We start from the raw sequence: 18757 nt of genomic DNA on the forward strand, positions 1-18757 counted from the left end.
ATCAACATGCCAAGCAAGCAATAGTAAATTGAGCCTATAAACCACTGAGTCTGATCATGTCATGTGACTCTCCACAGACCTATTTAAGTGTCTCCTCCGGTTTAATGCAGCACCCCCTACAAAAAGTATCGGAGCTGCCACGAGCTGTATGTGATGTTAGTCTGTTTTTTTAGAGTCTCCAAGAGATGAGGAAAAACCACAAAGCAAAGGGTCAACAGGGCACCTTTATCTGAGTCATTCAATGCCACATGCCCCAAACAATCTACGTTTATAAAAGAGGGGTGTGAACATAATCGTTGAATTTTCAGACACTAGAACAAACTTAAGAAATAATGCTGTCTAACCCTGACCTCTTCTAGATGAGAAAACAGAGGCCACAAAACTCATTTTTTAAAAACTCACCACCAATCACCAGCCACTGGCAGAGAGCAGGGTCAAGTTCAGTACTTTTCCCCTTGTGCCACGTGGTGATGGCTAAGTTCAAGTGCATGAAATATGAATAAACAGATTAAGGGCAGCACCCCTCACCCCCATCCCGACCCAAAAGACACATAAGAACCTGCAGACACGCACTTCAGATCCCCGGCGTTGCACAGCACGAGGACTACGTGGCCCCAGAAAGGGACGGGCACAGACAGAAGCCGCGCCTCTGCCCCGTACCTTCTTCTCGGTCCCACCGTTGGACATCTGCGCGGCGACAGAGTGCCCCACGTGCGCAGACAGCAGGGCGGCCCCATTGTTCTCAGACTGAATACAAGCCGTGCGCATCTGCTGCCACCAAGGGGACACCGACTGGGAGTCCCACGTGTCATCCATGGCCACTGCAAAGTTCAAAAGCAACTCTTGGTTTCTTGATTTTGGGGACCAATCTTTCAGACGAAAGGTGGTGTTCAAAGTAAGTTCCCCAGTGATGCACCCATCTATTCCTGAATGAGCTGGAAAAACCACCTCAATCTGTTTTAGCCAGAACAAATATATCCCATTTGCTCACTCCACTCAATCAACTTTAAGTCCCTGTTAAAATAGTTCATCACTGCTGAAAACTGCCAGTAAGTGTCTCAATACAGTAGGTTATTGTCCTCCTCACAACAAACGTGAGGAGAACAACCTCCACCAAAGACCATCTGATTCGCCTGAGTGAAGCAAGCGCGCTACTCATTGCTGACGACAGCACAAACGTAATTTTTCTTAAGCGTACTTGAAAAGCATTAAGAACTTTCTCTGGAAACATGAAAGACCCTCCAGAGTGAAACACGTGGCGGACCGCAGCCTCCTTTCCTAGGAGACACGACCTCGCCTCCCGGTTTCATCGGCCTTTCCAACACCAAGCCCTGCTTCCGAGAGCAGAGGTCAACAGCGCGCCCGCAGGTGCCGGGGTCCAGCGCCCCAGCATTTACCTTTCATCCTGCTCAGGAGGGACAGCACCGCGTGCAGGCAGCAGACAGACTGCGGCTTCTCCAGAATGTCCTTTTCCTTAGAAAGCCACACGCTCAGGAGCAGAGACTGAAATCACATTGAAATCCTTCTCAGTCTAAAAGAATTCTTAGCATAAACTCTCGCACTTCTCTAGAGAGCACACGTGTGTGCAAGGGATTCGGCCTTTTGGGCTGGGAAGGAGGTGGCTGGCTGGGATGTCATGTGACGGGAGGGCAGCACAAGGCCCCCTGTCCCCCTAGGAGAGTCCTCATCGTCTGCCGGGATTCACCTTCCACCACTTCCTCCTCTTCTTCGGTTTAAGCCCCGCCTGCCCACTGGAGCCTCTACTACGGAGCATGTCACAGTAAGTCCTCACTTAATGTCATCAGTCGGGTCTGTGACTTGAAGCAAAAGGACGTAAAACAAAGCCAATTCCACCACAGGCTAACTCACAGAAATAAAGAGTTAAGCTCCTATAGCATCTCCTCAACCTGTGAGCAAAAGGATGCTACTGAGGACCCGCCGGGTCAGAGAGGGCGCTCCTCAGTTTTGGGTCTTACCCCGTCTCGCCCGTCCAAGGCGCTACAGCAGAATAGTGACTAAGTCAAATGTAGGTGTCACCGAAAACTCCGTGGACACAGTGCACTTAGAAATCTTTGCAAACTTAAAACTTTATGCAGCCTACATCATAAGTACCAAATTTCTTCAGGAATATAATTGTAATAAAACTATAATTTTCAGAGAATAAGCAGAAAAGAATAGAAAGAGTTGGCATTTCAAACAAATTGTCTTCATGACACGAATGACATATTTTGCGGAAAGACATCAATCACTTTCCCATCTCCATTTTTTCTAGAGAAAGACACCACTTTTTAGTCATGGTTTTTATAACTGAAAGTCTGTTACTCTTTTAACATAATAAGACAGAAGTTTACCTGCTGTCTTTGAACACTGTTTGAAACTGAACAGTTCAGAGAAGTGTCGCTGGCCTCCACTTGGGCCCTGACTGCTCTGGGAACGGCAGGACGTGAGCAGGACGCGTACTTGCTGCGTGGCACGCTAACCCCACGCACACGTTCCCACGGCCCGAGGGCTCAGCAAGGGCCAGGCTCGGCTGCCGTTTCCTCTGATCAATGCGACCACAGTGGCCAAGCAGGTTTTTTAATAGCTTGTCTTACCGCACACTCAATTTCCTCCTTTAATCCTTGGGCTCTGTCTCTGTTAGTTCCCCGTCCCTTGTCATTCTGAACTACCTGCTAGGGACGGGGTCACGCATCTGTGTGCACATGGCGGTGGTGAGAGAACTGGTGACGTGGGGGGGGGGGGGTCCCCCTCCTCGCCCTCTGCAGAGCAGGCCAACACTGAGAGCTGGGGTCATCCATGGGACGGTCCCTTTATCTACCTTTCCAATGGCACGGAGATTAAGTTCTAACATATTCTAAGATGGGAATGTCTGATAATCCTGTCCTGCTGTAAGGGAAGTTCCTTTTGTTCTCTAGATCTTTTTCGATTTTAACATGAACATTTTTACTGATGATCGGATTCTACATTTATTTTAGGCCAACCATGGAATATGCTTGTTACAATCTACAGGGAATGAGAAAAAGAAAATACTATTAACTAATGAATACGGGAATTATGAATTTCTTTGACCATTTTTAGAAGGTGCTCATGTACGTTCTGTGATATACTTTAGAGAACAGCAAAGGAAAACAGAAGGACAGGCCCAGACGACGTGAGCTGAGCAAGCACAGCCGCCCGCGACGAGAGCCTCACCAACAGCAGCTGAGCGCTCAGGCCAGCCGACTCCAGGGTGCGGCACACGTCCTCGGACGGGCTTTCTCCTTGCAGACACTTCCAGAAAAAGAAGCTGCCTGGTGAACAAAGACAGAACGCATTCCCCAGTGACTACCTGCCGCGTGGACAACCTTCCTGGACTGCGACAGCCCGGACAGCAGCAAACGTGAGAGGAGAGGGGCTGCTGTTCCACGTGATTGACTTAGTAGAGCGGGGAGCACAAGGCTGCCTCTGTTAAGTACACCCGTTACTACAACAACTTTTACAACATGGTGCCTACATATCCAGAGCATCTTTAGTTACCTGAGAAATATACATTCAGCCCTGGCTGCTGTGGTTCAGTGGATTGAGCACCGGCTTGGGAACCAAAGGGTCACTGGTTTGATTCCCATTCAGGGCACAGGCCTGGGCTGCAGGCCAGGTCCCCAGCTGGGGGCACGTAAGAGGTAACTACACACCCATGTTTCTCTCCCTCTCATTCTCCCTCCCTTTCCCTCTCTCTAATACTAAATAAATAAGATCTTTAAAATGTGTGTGTGTAGGTATATATTGTGTGTGTGCATATATATATATATATATATATTTTTTTTTTTTTTTTTTTCTCTCATTTCTTTGGTTCATTTAATTTTTTTTCCCTATATGGGATGGTTGATCTTAAGCCTGCAGGGAGCAAGCAGGCCCCAGACTTCTCCACATCCACATTTCTTTGCCTCCGGTTCTTGCGTGTCCAAAGACAGGGAACCACAGACACGCCTTCGTAGGAGGGTCAGTTCATTTAATTTCAGAAGCAGAACCTCTGAGACGCTAGGAGCTCCTCCCAGGCTTGCTTCTGGAGGAGGGGCACCGCAGCAGCCCGTCCCCGCCCCACCTACCTAAAGCCACGTACTCCTCTTCACTTAGCTTCTTCACGCTGATGCCGTCCTTCTCGCACTCCAAGTATTCCAGGAATGTTTTCACAGGCCACGCGCCATCCTTATCATCAGAAAATCGAACCACAGTCCGGGGGGTTTCTTGTTTATACTTCTCCAATAGTGCCTGGAGCTTGAGGAGTTCGTTTTCATCCAGCCTCAGTAAGACAGCCAAGTCCTTAAAAACAGGGAAGAATAATTCTGAACAGACCAGGTCTCTTTCTCCAAATGTGCCCCATGTGTCAGCTCCACCATCTGAAATGAATGCAAGCAGGGGGTCTTGCAAAGAACATACACCTTACGCCTTATATAAATTCTTAATTTTCTACTTCTTTACTACTGATTTTAAAAATTGAAAATAGATTATTTTGTATAATGAGTAATGGGATCACTCACATGATCAGAGAATGATGTGTCTGAATGAAAATCAAGGGAATTTAACTGACTGACAGACTCATAAAGATGGAGCAATTTCAGTTTATTGGCACAAAACTGTAGCAATCCCTCGTCAACAGATTCAAGTTCTAAAAAGTAGAAGGGAAAAAAACATTAGAGATATATTTAACAGGTTCATAAAAGGCTTTTCTTCATTAAATCTCTTAACATTATATAATTCCTTGTTCTATTTCATCAAATATTGGGATGCTTAAACTGCAGCAGATCAATAAGGCAAAGATAATTTATGAGTAGAACTTGAAAATAGTGATGATTTTAAAAAACTAACAACAATGTTTGATTTACTCCTGGCCCTGTGGAAGATAATTTGGGGTTTAATAAATGCTGATATTTTGTTAAAGCTCAGTGGGAAGGGGGGCTTTGTAAGTGTACTATGTTTTTCAAGAGAAGTATTTTTAACAGCTTCTGTCCATTAAAGGAGCCCACTGTTTACCAAAAGTCAGTTTTACATATGTGTTGAAAAAAGAACCTCAAAATGAGGATGCTTCAAGTCCTGAAGGGTATATTATGATTTGTTTATTAAGTCACTCTATGTTGCATTAAATATAATTACTATAAAGCAGTCTTTATATAATTAACATCACAAGCAAAATGTCATGACTAGAGAAGTCAGTGCCCTGCACACAATGTAACTGATGTTAAGAAATCAGAATGAACTGAATTTTGCAAACTAAGTTAGATATAGAGCGTGGATGTACAGCTTCTAAGTTATAGATGTAATTCTTTCTCAGACAGATAAATTCCAAACAGTAAAACAACCAGAAAACTCAGAACTAATTATTTAATCAGAGCCTGAGATTTTGGAAATCCTGTTTATGAGGGAAGGGATGAGAAAATGTGGCTTCCACATACTAACAGAACATTCAACAAATAATAAATATTTTTTTATCCTTATCTCGGTCAAAACAACAGTAAAGAATTCCCATCTCAAAAATCTGTCTCCTCCCATGAAGTTAAATTAAAAAATTACGCAGCAAACGTCACCTCATGCCCATGGCTCTCAAATGCTCTACAACTGTATCGGAATAATCGTTCGTGATTCTACACTGATGTGTCCTCACAGTGGGAGGAGTCAAATAAATATTTACAGTAAGAAACAGAGTCAGCGTGCTCAGAGAAAGCTCAGCGGAAGAGCACTGCACCCAATGACAGGAATTAAAAAGTCCCCAAACCCTAAAGGGAGGACATAAATGTCCCTTTATCTTATACACATTATTTCCACATTAAAGGAACAGGATCGTGCAAGCCATGAACAGCTTTCTACAGAGTTATAAAGTCTGAAGTGAGACCATGACCGCCCACAGGCACAACCTTATTACCTTGATTTTTTAAAGTGTCCACGAGATTCTGAGTGATGTCTCTAAGGCAGGAAAATGGTAAACGTTCACTTGCCAAAATGCTTTCCAAAGCCTAGGAGAAAGATATCGGGCAGTTCCAGTAACCAGACGGCAATGATTTTGTTTTAAATTGCACTTCTAGGCCTATCTTTCACGCCCCCAGGTTTCAGAGGGAAGCTCCATTTTTAAGAGGCTTTAGTATACATACCTGTGACTTGAAGTTGGATCGCAAGTAACATGTAATCAATTGCATGTCATGCCAAACGTGGTATAACGACAAAAAGTCCAGACAGGGAACCAAACCCTCAAAAGCGACTGATGTTTAACGGAACAGCCAGGACAGAAGAGAAACAGAGATAAAGCTACTCACTAACAAGATGAGCCTGAGTAAGTCTACACTAGACGAGCATAAACGAAAAGCAGAGGCTTCACTGTCGTATCAGTGATAAAAGCTGACAACAACCAGTCACTGTCACTGCGTGTGGGCGCGGCTGGCCAAGTGTGCAGGCCGGGCTGGATGTCTGCGTGCCCCACCTCACACCACTGTCCCTGCCTTCACCCTGGCAGAAATCCAAGAGCCTTCGCCACCATTTCCAAAACACCTCTCATGCTTAAAGCAGCAGCCGTCGAATGACCAATGGGCTGGAGGCAGCAGTTAAGAGTTCACACCTATCATTTCGTATGAGCGCCTTAAATAGGATTTTTATTGCTGAGATTAGCTTCAAAGGTTCGGCTGAGAACGTGGCATGTGACAACCACCCGATCAAACACAGCACCTGTGTGTCTGTGGGGACGATATGGGCTGAGGGGGTGACGCGCGAGGCTGGCCAGGGCTATGATGACGCAACTCCCTGGAAGGTGTAAAGAAAGCGACCGGGAGAGGCCGATACCCCAGAAAACGTCACCCGTATCTGCTCTGTCTACAGGGACACAAGCCAGCAGCTGGCTGGCCCTGTTCTCCACTATTCAGTCTTCCAAAGGCAAAGTCACTTTCTTTTCTCCCTTGAGTGTGGAAAACAATGCACAACTTTCACTATTTGGTTTTCTAGCATTTTGAAATAAAATTCATAGCCTCACACACAATTCAGTAGTACAGGAAAAAAAAATCAAGACGACAGTTCACACTGTACTCGTTTCCCAGTTTTGCTGCTCCATGATGTGAGAGAAGCAGACAGACAGGTGTGTGGGTTATGAACCCCCACCCCCACTACAGACTCCCTGAGCTGCCTCTCCACACGTCCACCTTGTCATAAAGGCATCCGTCATCCTTACACCTGAGACTCTGCGCCAAGGAACAGGGTAGCCAATCAGCACTGTCCGTGGCATAAACAACTCAGCTGAAAGTCACAGGGACGTGCCTGTTCTACAGTAAAACAACAGAAAGTGTTTTAACAAGTAAACTAAAAGGCACAAAGAGGAATCAGTGTCCGCTGAATTCTCCCATGTATCTAGCATTACTTTAGATACTGTAGATTACAAAAATGACATATTCGGTAAGGTCCCTACTTGAAGGAGCTTAAAGGAGGGAAAGGTGAGGAAGTTGGGGAGCTGTGACTGAGCCGTGAACCCCCAGGAGCGAAGGAGTCATGAGCTCCCCGGTTCTGGTGAGCAGCAGAGGAGCCGCTGGTTGTGCCCGCGGGGACTGACACGTCCTGTGCGGCTGGGCAGAGCAGCATCACCAGGGGCCGCACAGGAGTGGGGGAAAGAAACCACGAGTCAACACGCTGTCACCTTGGCGTCAAGGCTGGGGAGCAACCGGGCCCCTGACACATTACGAGTGGGCACCTGAGTCAGGATGGAACATTCGGAAGCAATTTGTCATCAACCAGCACAGCTGAAGAAGCGCAGAGCCTAGCAGTTCCCCTCTTAGGTATAAATGCAAGAGAAATGCTTTTCCCTTTTTTTCGAGAACTGTCCTGAGAGCTCCTCAGAGCCGAGCTGACGGCACACGCGGAGGAACAAGGGCTCCAGGGCTCCAGAACAAGTCCCGCGCGCGGGCACCAGGAGACGCACAGAAGCACAAGAACCATTGACAGTTATGTCAGCAAAACACTGGCCACAGCCTCAGCGGGAGGGGACCCCAGTGCCATCGGAGATGAAGCAGGGCACTGTCCACGCATCGCCACAGTGCGAGGATCTGCGTGGGTGGGTCCAGAGACAAGGGACAGGAGTGGAGTCACAGGCAACATGGAGCACGGCTCCTCTCAGAGACCACTGGAGGCAGACAACGCACCACGGGCTCTAAGGCAGCCACACGAGCATGGTGCAGTGCTGCGGAAGGGCCGTGGAGAAACCAAACCCTGGGCCCTGGCCCCGAGGAGGGGTGCAGCAAGGGAGGGGCACGCAGGCTCCTCCGAGTTCCTGGGAACACTCTTTCCTCAGGCGGGTGGTCATCACACGGGCTTCCCTTATTAGTCTTTAATCTGAATATGTGTTATGTGTGTGTGGGGGGTCTAAAGCACATGCACTCGCATGTATGGCAATGTTACTTGCTTTTTAAAAGAAGAAAGGAAAAAGGGGACAGCAGAACTTCCACGTGAGAGAATCAGAAAGGATGAACAGGAATGAAAACACGAAAAGATGACCAGCCCGTCATGTTTGCAGGGGAAATAAGAAAATACCGATCTCCGTCAGAGGGACACGTGTGACAGCCACTCAGCAGGTAAGGCCACATGCACACTTACTTGTTTTTTGGTTGCAGGGTACTTAATATCGCGAATTACTTCCTTTATTTCTCTTTCCACCAAATCTAGAAAGAGAAAATTAAGCAGAGTAAATTTTTCACTCTATTCTGCAAGAAGAATGCATATATTTGTGCTACTGGTCAGTTTCAAGGATCTCTGGGTTCTCCCACGTTCCTGCTACACACGTCAATCCACCCTGACAGAGCGAGGCCGTTGGAGGGGCCCGCAGCTCGCCTCCTTCTGAAAAGGGGCGGCCTTCGCTCACGGACGCACTTGAGTATTTGACTGCTCCATGGAAAACATACCGTTAATTTTAAAAACGACAGAGTCTGCTCTCTTATTTTTGTTCATGGACACCTACCAAGATTGGGCGACTTTGTTTTCAGCAAGTCTGCCAGCTTCTTCACTAAGTGCATGTCCTTGGCTCGTTCACTCTTCTTGTCGCTAAAACAATAAACACAACAAGTTCCAACAGAATGTGAAACTGGTTCCCTTCCCCCTCTGACACTCCAACTGCTTCTGTCCTTTATTTTCTTCCTACTTAACTTTAAAGGTAGCCTGCTAACAAGGAAAAAACCGAGAAAACAATAACTACCAAACAAACAGCGAAGGACGGGACTCAGAAAAGCCAGCGGAGGGACGTTGGCGAGCAGGCACGCGCGGGTCTCACCTCAGGGCCAGGTGGAAAGGGACGGTCACTGTCTTCACGCTTGCGGACACGGGGTCGACAAGGCAGATCTGGTAAGTCTGTGGCTGCCAGCTCTGACTGGTGACATTATTTAAGCCCATTATTTTGTAGCCAGGATACAGAAGCCTGAGGAAATCACACGCCGATACGTAAAAACATCAGAGGAGGGAGAAGCGCCAAGAGGTGCTTCTGTTGGCGGGAGGGACCCCAGCATGACCAGCAACTCAGAAGCATGAACAAGGCAACTAAAGAGGAACTGACACCCGAGCCAGAAGTAAAGCAGGACGCGAGCGGCAGCGGGCCCCCCGTTCAACGCGCCAGGAGCCTCGGCAGGCCCAGGCCCGTGTGGCTGCGGCAAACAGAACATTCACCGCACCCGCAGCGTCCTCCTCTGGAGCCTCTGCCATGGAATAAGGGACAGGGACACATGGCAGCACCAAAGCCAACCGCCACTCAGTAGCACATCATGGCCTCCTCAAAGATTTCTTTGTTACTAGATACTTGCAGGAAAAACCATCAAAAGGAGCGTCTCAAGCCTCAAACAACTTGCAAGCCAGTAAGCACACTTAACAAAAGCTTCCCCTGAAGAGAGCACGCGTCTCGGTCCCAGAGGACCCCGGCTCTGCAGCTCACCTGCAGTGCTTGCCCACGTTGAAAGCGCCCACGCGGGGCCCCTGCTGCGTGCTCCACACTTCTAAAATCCCCCGCCGCGGGGCGTAGATCACGAGGAACTGGGCTACTCGACTGGGACCCTGAGCATTTCCGAAGGGGGAAGAATCCGCCTTCTCTGGGACTCTTTCGTGGAGGTCCTCTACAATCTGGATCCAGCCAATCTGGGCGTCCCGATACCCTTAGAGACAGAGCAAGAGGGATGCTAATTAGTTAGTTAATCAAAGTTTAACAGTAGCCTTCTGAAGCACTATGGGATTTGGGGGGAGGGATTTATGAAGAGCTATAAAACTTTGTTATTTTTAAATTAGGAAATATCTTAAACAGAAATCTTAATTATAATAAATATAGACTCAATAAAGTTTTATTAAATCTTAGTATTTTCCTCTATTTGCTTCAGATCACTTTTTTTTAGAAGAAAACAGGTGGCCTTGCAGCCTCATGAGCACCCTTTCCTGATCCCATTCCCTTCCCTCCCTTTAAAAATCTCTCTCCCTACAAAGCATTGTGGGGAAGTGATCAGGTTTGGATTTAAAATAGAAGTCCAGGTAAAATATAAGAAAGGGGTCAAACTGATTTCCTGCTACTCAAGTCCCCTTGGTGGGGGGAGACAGGGGCGGGCCGGGCGGAGGCGCCCGCCCGTGGGAAGACACCGCGGGCACACCCTCCTGCCTGGGGCGGCCGCTCCCGGGCACCCGATGCCTGTCTTCCCAGCCCAGGAGGAGGGGAGAACTCTGCACCTGCAGCCGGAAGGCGGGCCGAAGGCCAGCAATACGATCACCGCTATGGACTGGGACCGGCTGCTGCCCTACATCTTCCCTGTTCTGGGCACGTCCTGCTGAGAACACACCCTGAAGACGAGGAGAAATGATGCACCTGCAGCACTGAAACCTAGCTCTGCAGAGGCTTAAGCAGGGGCAGGCAAGCACCGCAGCAAGTCTTCGGCCGCAGGTGACAGGGGCTCAGCTGCTGCAGCGGAACTCAGCGTCCTCAGTCCCACTGCCCCTCACGTCGTTACGTGCAGACCGGACTGCACCATCGTGCGTTTCCCGGCCTGTGCTGATGTGTTACTGTTCCAGACGATTCTAAACAATGCATTCTCCACGTCTTCCGTGGTCAGACATTTTATTTTGTTCAGGCTGACGGCTGCCTTCAAATTTTCAAGTCTACCTGACAGATAAGACCACGTGACTAACTCCTGGCTAATGTTTCACAGAAAAAGGCTGGAGGGACTTCAGGGAACTTCTTCAAAGGAGACTGAGTCACTCAGCAGTTCTTCCGTTCCCTCTCTTCCTTCTCGGGATGGAGGTGAGAAGGCTGGGGCACCAGCAGCCCTTTGTACCACGAGATCACCTGGGGGGCGGGGGGTCTGCATGGAAGGACACTGGGTTCCTGAGGATACAGTGGGGATTTCACATCAGACCTACACTTGAGTCTGTTATTAGCAGCGAAATGCAACCCCAACTGACAGTTATCAAGAAACTAAGCGACCAGACCCGAGCACAGGCTATGGAAGTCAAGTCAGCAAAGATAGATTTTGCAGGACTTCGCTATCTTAAATCTGAAAAACCGGGCATTCCAGATTTGGGAAGAACACTTCACTCAAGCATGGCCTTATGAAGTGGAACGAATATAGCAGCGGCAACAAACTGACTTCAGGAACTGACAATCACAGTAGGAACTGAAAAGTACATAAAAAAGAGGTTGGAAATGCCTCTGAGTTCATCAGACCTGAAGATACACCAATCAGATTACTGGATCAAGTGTTGCTGATATTAAAAAAAGAAAAGTATAAAGATAAAGGATTAAACAGTGCTCTCAACCAGAAATTAAGGATGATAATGTTGCTCAACGATTGGGGTAAAAAGCAAATTAACCTTTTTTTTTCTGGATTTCTGTAAGGAAGTACCTTTCCACATGCGTATTGCAATTCCTCTGGCTACATCCAATAAAATCACTCTGCCAAAATCATCTGTTACTGCTGCCAGTGTGTTGCATGGAGACAGACATATGCTTTCACCGTGGCGTCTAGAATCTGGAAGCCCAAACCTGATATTTAAAAGAAAATAAGCTCAAATCATATTCCAAGCTAAAAATATATACCACAATAAAGAAATATATAAATGAAATAGGCTGAATCTGTTGTTATATAAAGAAATTTGAACCTTACACGGACTAATAATTAACTATGCATGCCTGACAGTTTACACTATAAAATATATAAAGGTTCTTCCATTATAAAATAAAAACATCTATGTTTGATTTCATAGGCTTTCTATATAAATACCCACAACCTTTGATTTTTAGAGAACACCAAGTACATTACATCTTTCCTTGGTCAAGCTTTAAGCCATAGAAAACAATACTAAATTTTAGAAAACTCTGCTCCTATACAGACATCTTTTGTCTGTTTTAAAATTTCATTCCCAGTCCATTCTCTTCTTGACAGATAGCGTATCTTGCTGATACCGGTGTTATCACTCTAAACTGAGAACTTTCCTTCTTCTGAACAGTTATCACTAAGCTGCTCTTGGTCTACCATCAGTCTGGTTAGAACAGTAAGTAAAAGAAAAGTGAAGCGGTCAGGGTGACCAAGGTCCCTGGGACAAAGTGCTCAGATTTGCTTCATCCAGTTGGGATGCAGAGGGCCATCTGGCTTATTATTACTTGATTCTTGCGTGAATTTAAACATTGATATATTTTAAAATAAGATGAAAAAACCTTAGAGGATAAACTTTAATGCATTTTGGTAACAGGTATTTTTCTTTAGGTGAAGGACATCTAAAAGGAGGGTTCTATTTCCCTTCGTGGTGGTACTTTATAAAAAATGAGGAGAAGCTCAGAAACCTCTGGGACAGCTATGAATGTGCCAACATCCGAGTCATAGGGTGCCTGAAGGTGAAGAGGGAGAGCAAGAAATTGAAAGATTATGTGAAAAAATAATGAAGGAAAACTTCCCTAATTTGGGGAAGGAAATGGACATACAGGTGCAGGAAGCACAGAGAGTCCCAAACAAACTGGACCCAGGGAGAACCACACCAAGACACATCATAATCAAAATGCCAAAGGTTAAGGATAAACAGAGATTCTTAAAAGCAACAAGAGAAGAAGAGAATTATGTACAAAGGGGTCCCAATAAGACTACCAGCTGATTTCTCAAAAGAAACTCTGCAGACAAGAAGAGACTGGCAAGAAATACTCAAAGTGAGGAAAAGCAAGGCCCTACAACCAAGATTACTCTATCCAGCAAAGCTAGCATTCAGAATAGAAGGGCAGGTAAAGTGCTTCCCAGACAAAGTAAAGCTGAAGGAGTTCGTCATCACCAAGCCATTACTATGTGAAATGTTAAAGGAACTTAAGAAAAAGGAGATCAAAACTATGAACATTAAAATGAAAACAGTATCACAACTATCAACAACAGAAGTTAGGGAATGGAACAAGGGTAAACTAAGCAGACAACTAGAGTGGGAATAGAATCATAGGTGTGGGGAGCATGTGGGGGAAGGGCAGCTGGGAGGCGGAAGGGGGAGAGGGAGGGCAATGGTGCAGGAATTAAGAAGCAAGGTAGGAGGGTGGGGAATGGACAGGGGGATGCTGAGAACAGCTTTATGCACGACCCATGGACGTGGACTAAGGGTGGGGGACTGCTGGAGGGAGGCGGGTGCTGGGTGGAGGGGAGAAAGGGAAAAGAAATTGGGACAACTGTAACAGCGTAATCAATAAAGCATACAAAAAAAAGAAAACTTGAAAAAATAAAATTAAAAAATAAAAATTAAAAAATTAAAAAAAAAAAGTTTTTAACAAAATCTAGCAAAAATCACGCCCTCTCCTCCCAAACCTGGCAAATATACAAAGCCAGCATTCAGAAGACTGCCTGAATGCATGGGACAAACTAAATTAGTTTTAAAAAAGAAATTCATCAGCTACCACAAAACTAACTTCCCTGCAACCTCAGCTAAGTTTATAGGTGTCTGTAAAAGGGATGCTCACAAATACACACTGAGCCCCTGCGACGCTGCGGGCAGACAGCAGAGAACGGGACAGAAGAACCGCTGCCCTCCCAGAAGTCACATTCTGCTGCGAAAGTCGTCCCACACCGATGACCTCCAGGTCTCCAGACTCGTGAGATTCACGGGCCAGCTGAGCGCCGCGGAACAGCGTGACCCTCACCGTCCGTCCCCACAGCCCTGGAACAGGAGAAGGGCAGGGCAGACTTGCCTGACTGCTAGCGGGGTGGCCGGCTCCACCTTCGGCTTCTGCTTTGGGGCAGCTTCTTCCTCGTGCCTGCTTTTCCAGCCGAGCCAACCACTGCAAAGAGGGAGCGTGAGAATAAAACCGGGGCTTCCGGAGGGGCCAGGCGCGGACCGTCACACCAGAGGCCCGAGCCGAGCTGGACAGGCACCCGGTGAGCTTTAATAGAACCGCCACGCAGTTACCTGGCGGCGTTAAACAGAGCGGAAGTGAGTTTGCTGGCGACTGCCAGGGCCACGTGCGACAACAACGGCTGTGTGCTCCCCTGGAAAACAGAACACGTGCGAGAGGAAACGGAAAAGCTGATGACGGAACAAGACTCGTTTTCTAAACAAGGCCTGTTTTAAAAAGTTTGAAAAGCTGTAAAGCCCGGACTAGCAAAACTATGTAGCTTCTTTCAGAGGGCACAGTAAAATCCTTATTGCAGGAGGTAGCAGTATCATCAAAGGTTTCAACTGTAAAGTGTGCATGTAAAAGTCACTCGTAGTCTATTTGATCTCTGGGAGTTCCTTCCCTCTTGAAGTTGTAATTTAATAGAAAATTTTAAACTAGGGCATTAAGATGGCATTACTCAGCCAGGGCTGTGCATTTCCCACCTACACACAACTGGCTCTTCCCCTTATAAATATATATATATATATATATATATATATGTTGTTTTTTTTTTTTAATTAAAGTAAAAAGATAGGCTGGGCAATTCTGAGAAGGCTGCTTTTCAAGCAAGAAATAAAAGCTGCCACATCTAACACCTCACTCTCCCCGGTTTTAAGAAGCAATTTTCCCCACTTGGCTGGTGACAGGTGGCAGCTTGCTGTGTGTGACAATCCCTCGCTGACGCACGTCCTGGGTCACTGACACCCGCAGCCCTGGGCTGCTGACCCAGCACTGCCCCAGTCTCCAGAGGCAGCTCACGTGTCCCAAGGGTCCAAGAACTCGGGCCATCAAAAGCAAAGAGTCCGTTTTACATTGACTTTAATACCCTTTCAGTTAATTTAAAGAATTGAGAAGAAAGTGAGCTGAGGTTCATTTGAGTCTAAGTTGAAACTTAAAAATGTAAACTGCTTAATTTTCCTAAGGCTAACTACCATGTGCATTTTGTAAGCAAGCTGAAGAATTCACCGGTGGCCTTCCTCGTGGCCAGGGATGAAACTCTTACCTCCAAGGCATAGAAGAAGCCAGTGAACGGACTGGACCCGACAGTGATGTACCGCGACATGGCAGGTGGGCTGCTTTTAATGGCTGCGTTAAATCCCCCTATATTGGAGGCGGTCTTCATCTGGTCGAAGGGGGACAGCGTCATGATACCTAACGATAAAGCGACGACAACACATGATCTGAATGTGCAGAAACGACACTGCCCTTGGAGGTCTTTGAGCATTTACTTCAATTCAATGTGAAGATACTAACTTCCCAATTTTACTTAGCAGATAAAAGTCACTTTCAAAAGCTACAAAATTAATTTCATAACATAGTCATAAAATTAAAGTTGCCACCTGTGATTTCTCTAAGGTATGAAATGTTACAGCTCATCTTTGCTGCCTCCTCTGAGAACGTCCCTCCCACTCCTCCTCCCACGGCTGGCTCCCTCCCGTCCCCTGTGGCTTCCAGAAGAGGCCGTTCCTCACAGGTCCACCTGAGGTACTCTCCGCCTTTATCGTAACTCTGCTGGGTTTTTCGTGAGCTGCACTAACATTGGGATGTTACCGTATTTACATATTTGGTTTAATTGTTTACTGTCTGTCTCCTCATCACTCATCAGCAGAATGCAAACTTCACCAGGGCAGGGGCCTGTCTGCCTCGTATCTCCAGCCCCAGTATTAGCTCCTGGGACATAACAGGTAGTTACTTGTCCATTTATTCATTGAATGAGTCAGAACTTCACATAAAGTTCATGGCCATTTTTGTGCATTTTTAGGCTGGGAGATAAATGAATGGTCATATTTTCTACCCAGTTTCCCTAGCCTGTTTCAATGTTCCAGAGTTTAATTAACAGAACAGGGAGGCTACCCTGAACTGAACTCAACACTTTGGAATTCTGTAGCATTTTTATGCGAGCAAACAAGTAAAGACAAACTGAACATCTACCAACAAGGTGTTCCATTCGGAGCGTTCCCTGCGATATATGCAACAGGAAGCAGGTGATCTGTGTGTCAGACAACTCCTCCCTGGCCTCCACATTCACACTCCTGGCCATTCTCCCTGCTGCCTCCCAGGGCCCAGCGTGTAGATTATGCGAACTTTCAGTTTGGTTCAGACCACTGGGGAGCCCCCTCCGGAGATCAAAAAGAGTAAGGAGAATGAAGTCAGGATGTCTACTTCCCTGGGACCACTGAACAAAAGTCCATCCTCCTGCAGGGCCAACCACGTCTCAGGTCCGTCTGCCTCTGTCCCCTACAGCCGGCCCACTGGCTACAACAACAGGGTGGACTGCAGTTCTGTGACAGCTCCACAGGCTCCTTTCGCGAGCCTCACGCTCCCTGACGGCAGGGACTGTGCGTGTCTGATGCCCGGCACCACAAGCCTTCCAATACTGGCTAAAGGAGAGACCTGCTTTTATCTAGTCTGCTGGTTTAAAGGTTACATTTTTAAAAGACTAATCCATATGGTCATTATAGGGATTAAACCTTGTCTGCGGAAAAATTAAGTCAAATAGTGAGTGACTTAACAATGTATAGTCCTGCTGAAGGCATAATTATTAAAACTGTTAAAGACATAAAACTATGATAATCTGTAAGTCTGAATGAACTTCCAAGTGTCTCCTGAAAGCAATGCATTTTCTTTTCACATAAGAATAAATATGTATTTCTAATTAATGAGATACTGCAATCAAAAAGTATAAAACGTAAATTCCAAAAGAACTGAACTCGTCCTGCTTACCAATACTAGCATGATCAATAATCGTGTCAATGTCCTGTAGACCCCATTTCTTATAAGCTAATGGAGGTGGCTGTATGTTCTCGTTGCCTGACGCTGCAGCTATCAAAGATAAAAATCAGACAAACCAAATTTAACTATACAGGATAGAATGAAGTTTTATTTTTAAAAAATCACAAAAACATAATAACTTATTATTCTAAAATTTCAGCGCATAGTAATGAGGCAGAGTAATGTTAAACAAGGGACAGAGTGAGATCCAGTCACGCCAAGACAAAGCACACAAAATGTAAACATTAAAACGGCACACTGGCTATTACTAATCATCAAGGTCAATTCCAACCGTACTTAGAGCCAAGTAAGCAATTTCTCCCCTTGACAAAGACAGTGGCCCTGACCAATGTGGCACAAATACTGGTATTTTTACCAGTTTTAAAGCTTTTTTCTTCCCCCTATTTTACCATCTTTAAAACTGGGGTTTAAAACTGCTGGTGTGCCTTTCACGGGCAGAAGGCGGGCCCAACAGCCACTGGTCTGGTAAGAAACGTGGCTGCTCAGCCTCAGCACGGTGGCAAATCTCCCGATTAACTGGCCGGGACAGATCGCCGCCCCGTCGCTCCTGGGCCAGGCACGCTCTGCACGGGCAACATGCACACAGCACGGATGCTCCAGTCCCCACCTTTACCTCACTAAGCGATCTGCCCAGCAATGCACTCCTGTTTCTACAGCAGCAGGTTTGTACCTTTAAATCTAGTTTTGGAAGGAAAGCCTTTCTAATTTAGAAGAGATATTTAATTGTCTAATTAGGACCAATTTAATAGACAAACATCATCACAAGTTAGCCATTTTTTTGCCAAAAACTTTACCTTTTGCTACTTGATTCCGACAAGCACGAAGAGACTGGAAAAGGCTAAACCCATCAATGGTCACGATGGCGGCCGGATATAAGATACTCAGCTCTTCATTCTACCAAAGGGAGAGGAAGGAGGAGAGTCATTGCCAAAGAGGCGCACCCACTTTTCCATTAGAGCTGAACGTCATGACTGATGTAAAATAAAGGAATACTATGACTGAACAACTGTCCACCACAAATACAACAAAACAGTACCAGGCACAGGAAAAGTAAAAATCAATGGAAAATTAATTTCAGAATGTCTTTGACCAAGGACTTAAGATTCTTCTCAAACATGAACTACTGCACATGGTAAATAATGTTTTTGGGATAGATGGTGAGATTTAAAAAAAAAACAAATTTCATAAAAAATAAAATAGTTATTGTGCAGATACAAACAATACATAAAAGTAGAAAAAAGAAAAAAAGGAAATTCACCTGAAACCTCAGTACATATCCTCATAAATAATCATACACTCTTGTATGAGAATACACCGCACACATACTATTCCAGGACACGTTTTAATGACTCAGTGACATGACGACATGCTCCCCTTTTGCTAAGTGCACTAGAACTTCGGCGGCTCCTGCTGACGGACACGGGGTCGGGCTGCCTGCGACCACGCGCGCTCACGGTCCTGGCCCCACAGAGCGATCAAACCACGCCCCTGAGTAACCTCTCCCGTGGCGTCCTCTGCGCTCAGAATTAACCCTGAACCCTTGAGCCACACCTGCAAGCGCTGGCACACGTCTCCATGTCACCTCAGCTCTCTCCCCTTGCTCCT

At 46.3% G+C, this 18757-nt stretch overlaps 1 protein-coding gene, 1 non-coding gene and 1 pseudogene across 2 annotated transcripts in view; all 3 read right to left on the minus strand.

Moving 5' to 3' along the window:
* RAB3GAP2 (RAB3 GTPase activating non-catalytic protein subunit 2) overlaps positions 1–18757 on the minus strand; it is a 49460-nt gene that overhangs the window by 11525 nt on the left and 19178 nt on the right. Inside the window, exons 9-24 of the mRNA XM_090263389.1 lie at positions 17947–18046; positions 17084–17182; positions 15363–15511; positions 14392–14471; positions 14174–14263; positions 11865–12004; positions 9920–10136; positions 9269–9412; positions 8960–9042; positions 8599–8663; positions 5897–5987; positions 4518–4645; positions 4086–4299; positions 3193–3290; positions 1398–1503; positions 661–821 (exon numbers count right to left, since the gene is read on the minus strand). Of these exons, the coding sequence (XP_090119515.1) occupies positions 661–821; positions 1398–1503; positions 3193–3290; positions 4086–4299; positions 4518–4645; positions 5897–5987; positions 8599–8663; positions 8960–9042; positions 9269–9412; positions 9920–10136; positions 11865–12004; positions 14174–14263; positions 14392–14471; positions 15363–15511; positions 17084–17182; positions 17947–18046 (1965 nt within the window). The remainder of the gene's footprint in view (positions 1–660; positions 822–1397; positions 1504–3192; positions 3291–4085; positions 4300–4517; positions 4646–5896; positions 5988–8598; positions 8664–8959; positions 9043–9268; positions 9413–9919; positions 10137–11864; positions 12005–14173; positions 14264–14391; positions 14472–15362; positions 15512–17083; positions 17183–17946; positions 18047–18757) is intronic.
* On the minus strand, positions 3849–3979 carry LOC149992338 (small nucleolar RNA SNORA38). Its single transcript, XR_016508379.1, has one exon. It is a non-coding gene; the product is annotated as a small nucleolar RNA SNORA38 (small nucleolar RNA).
* On the minus strand, positions 16114–16239 carry LOC149992339 (small nucleolar RNA SNORA36 family; annotated as a pseudogene).

This window comes from Furipterus horrens, unplaced genomic scaffold, assembly GCF_987537825.1.
Source record: "Furipterus horrens unplaced genomic scaffold, mFurHor1.1.pri manual_scaffold_15, whole genome shotgun sequence".
In the NCBI taxonomy this organism is placed as follows: Eukaryota; Metazoa; Chordata; class Mammalia; order Chiroptera; family Furipteridae; genus Furipterus; species Furipterus horrens.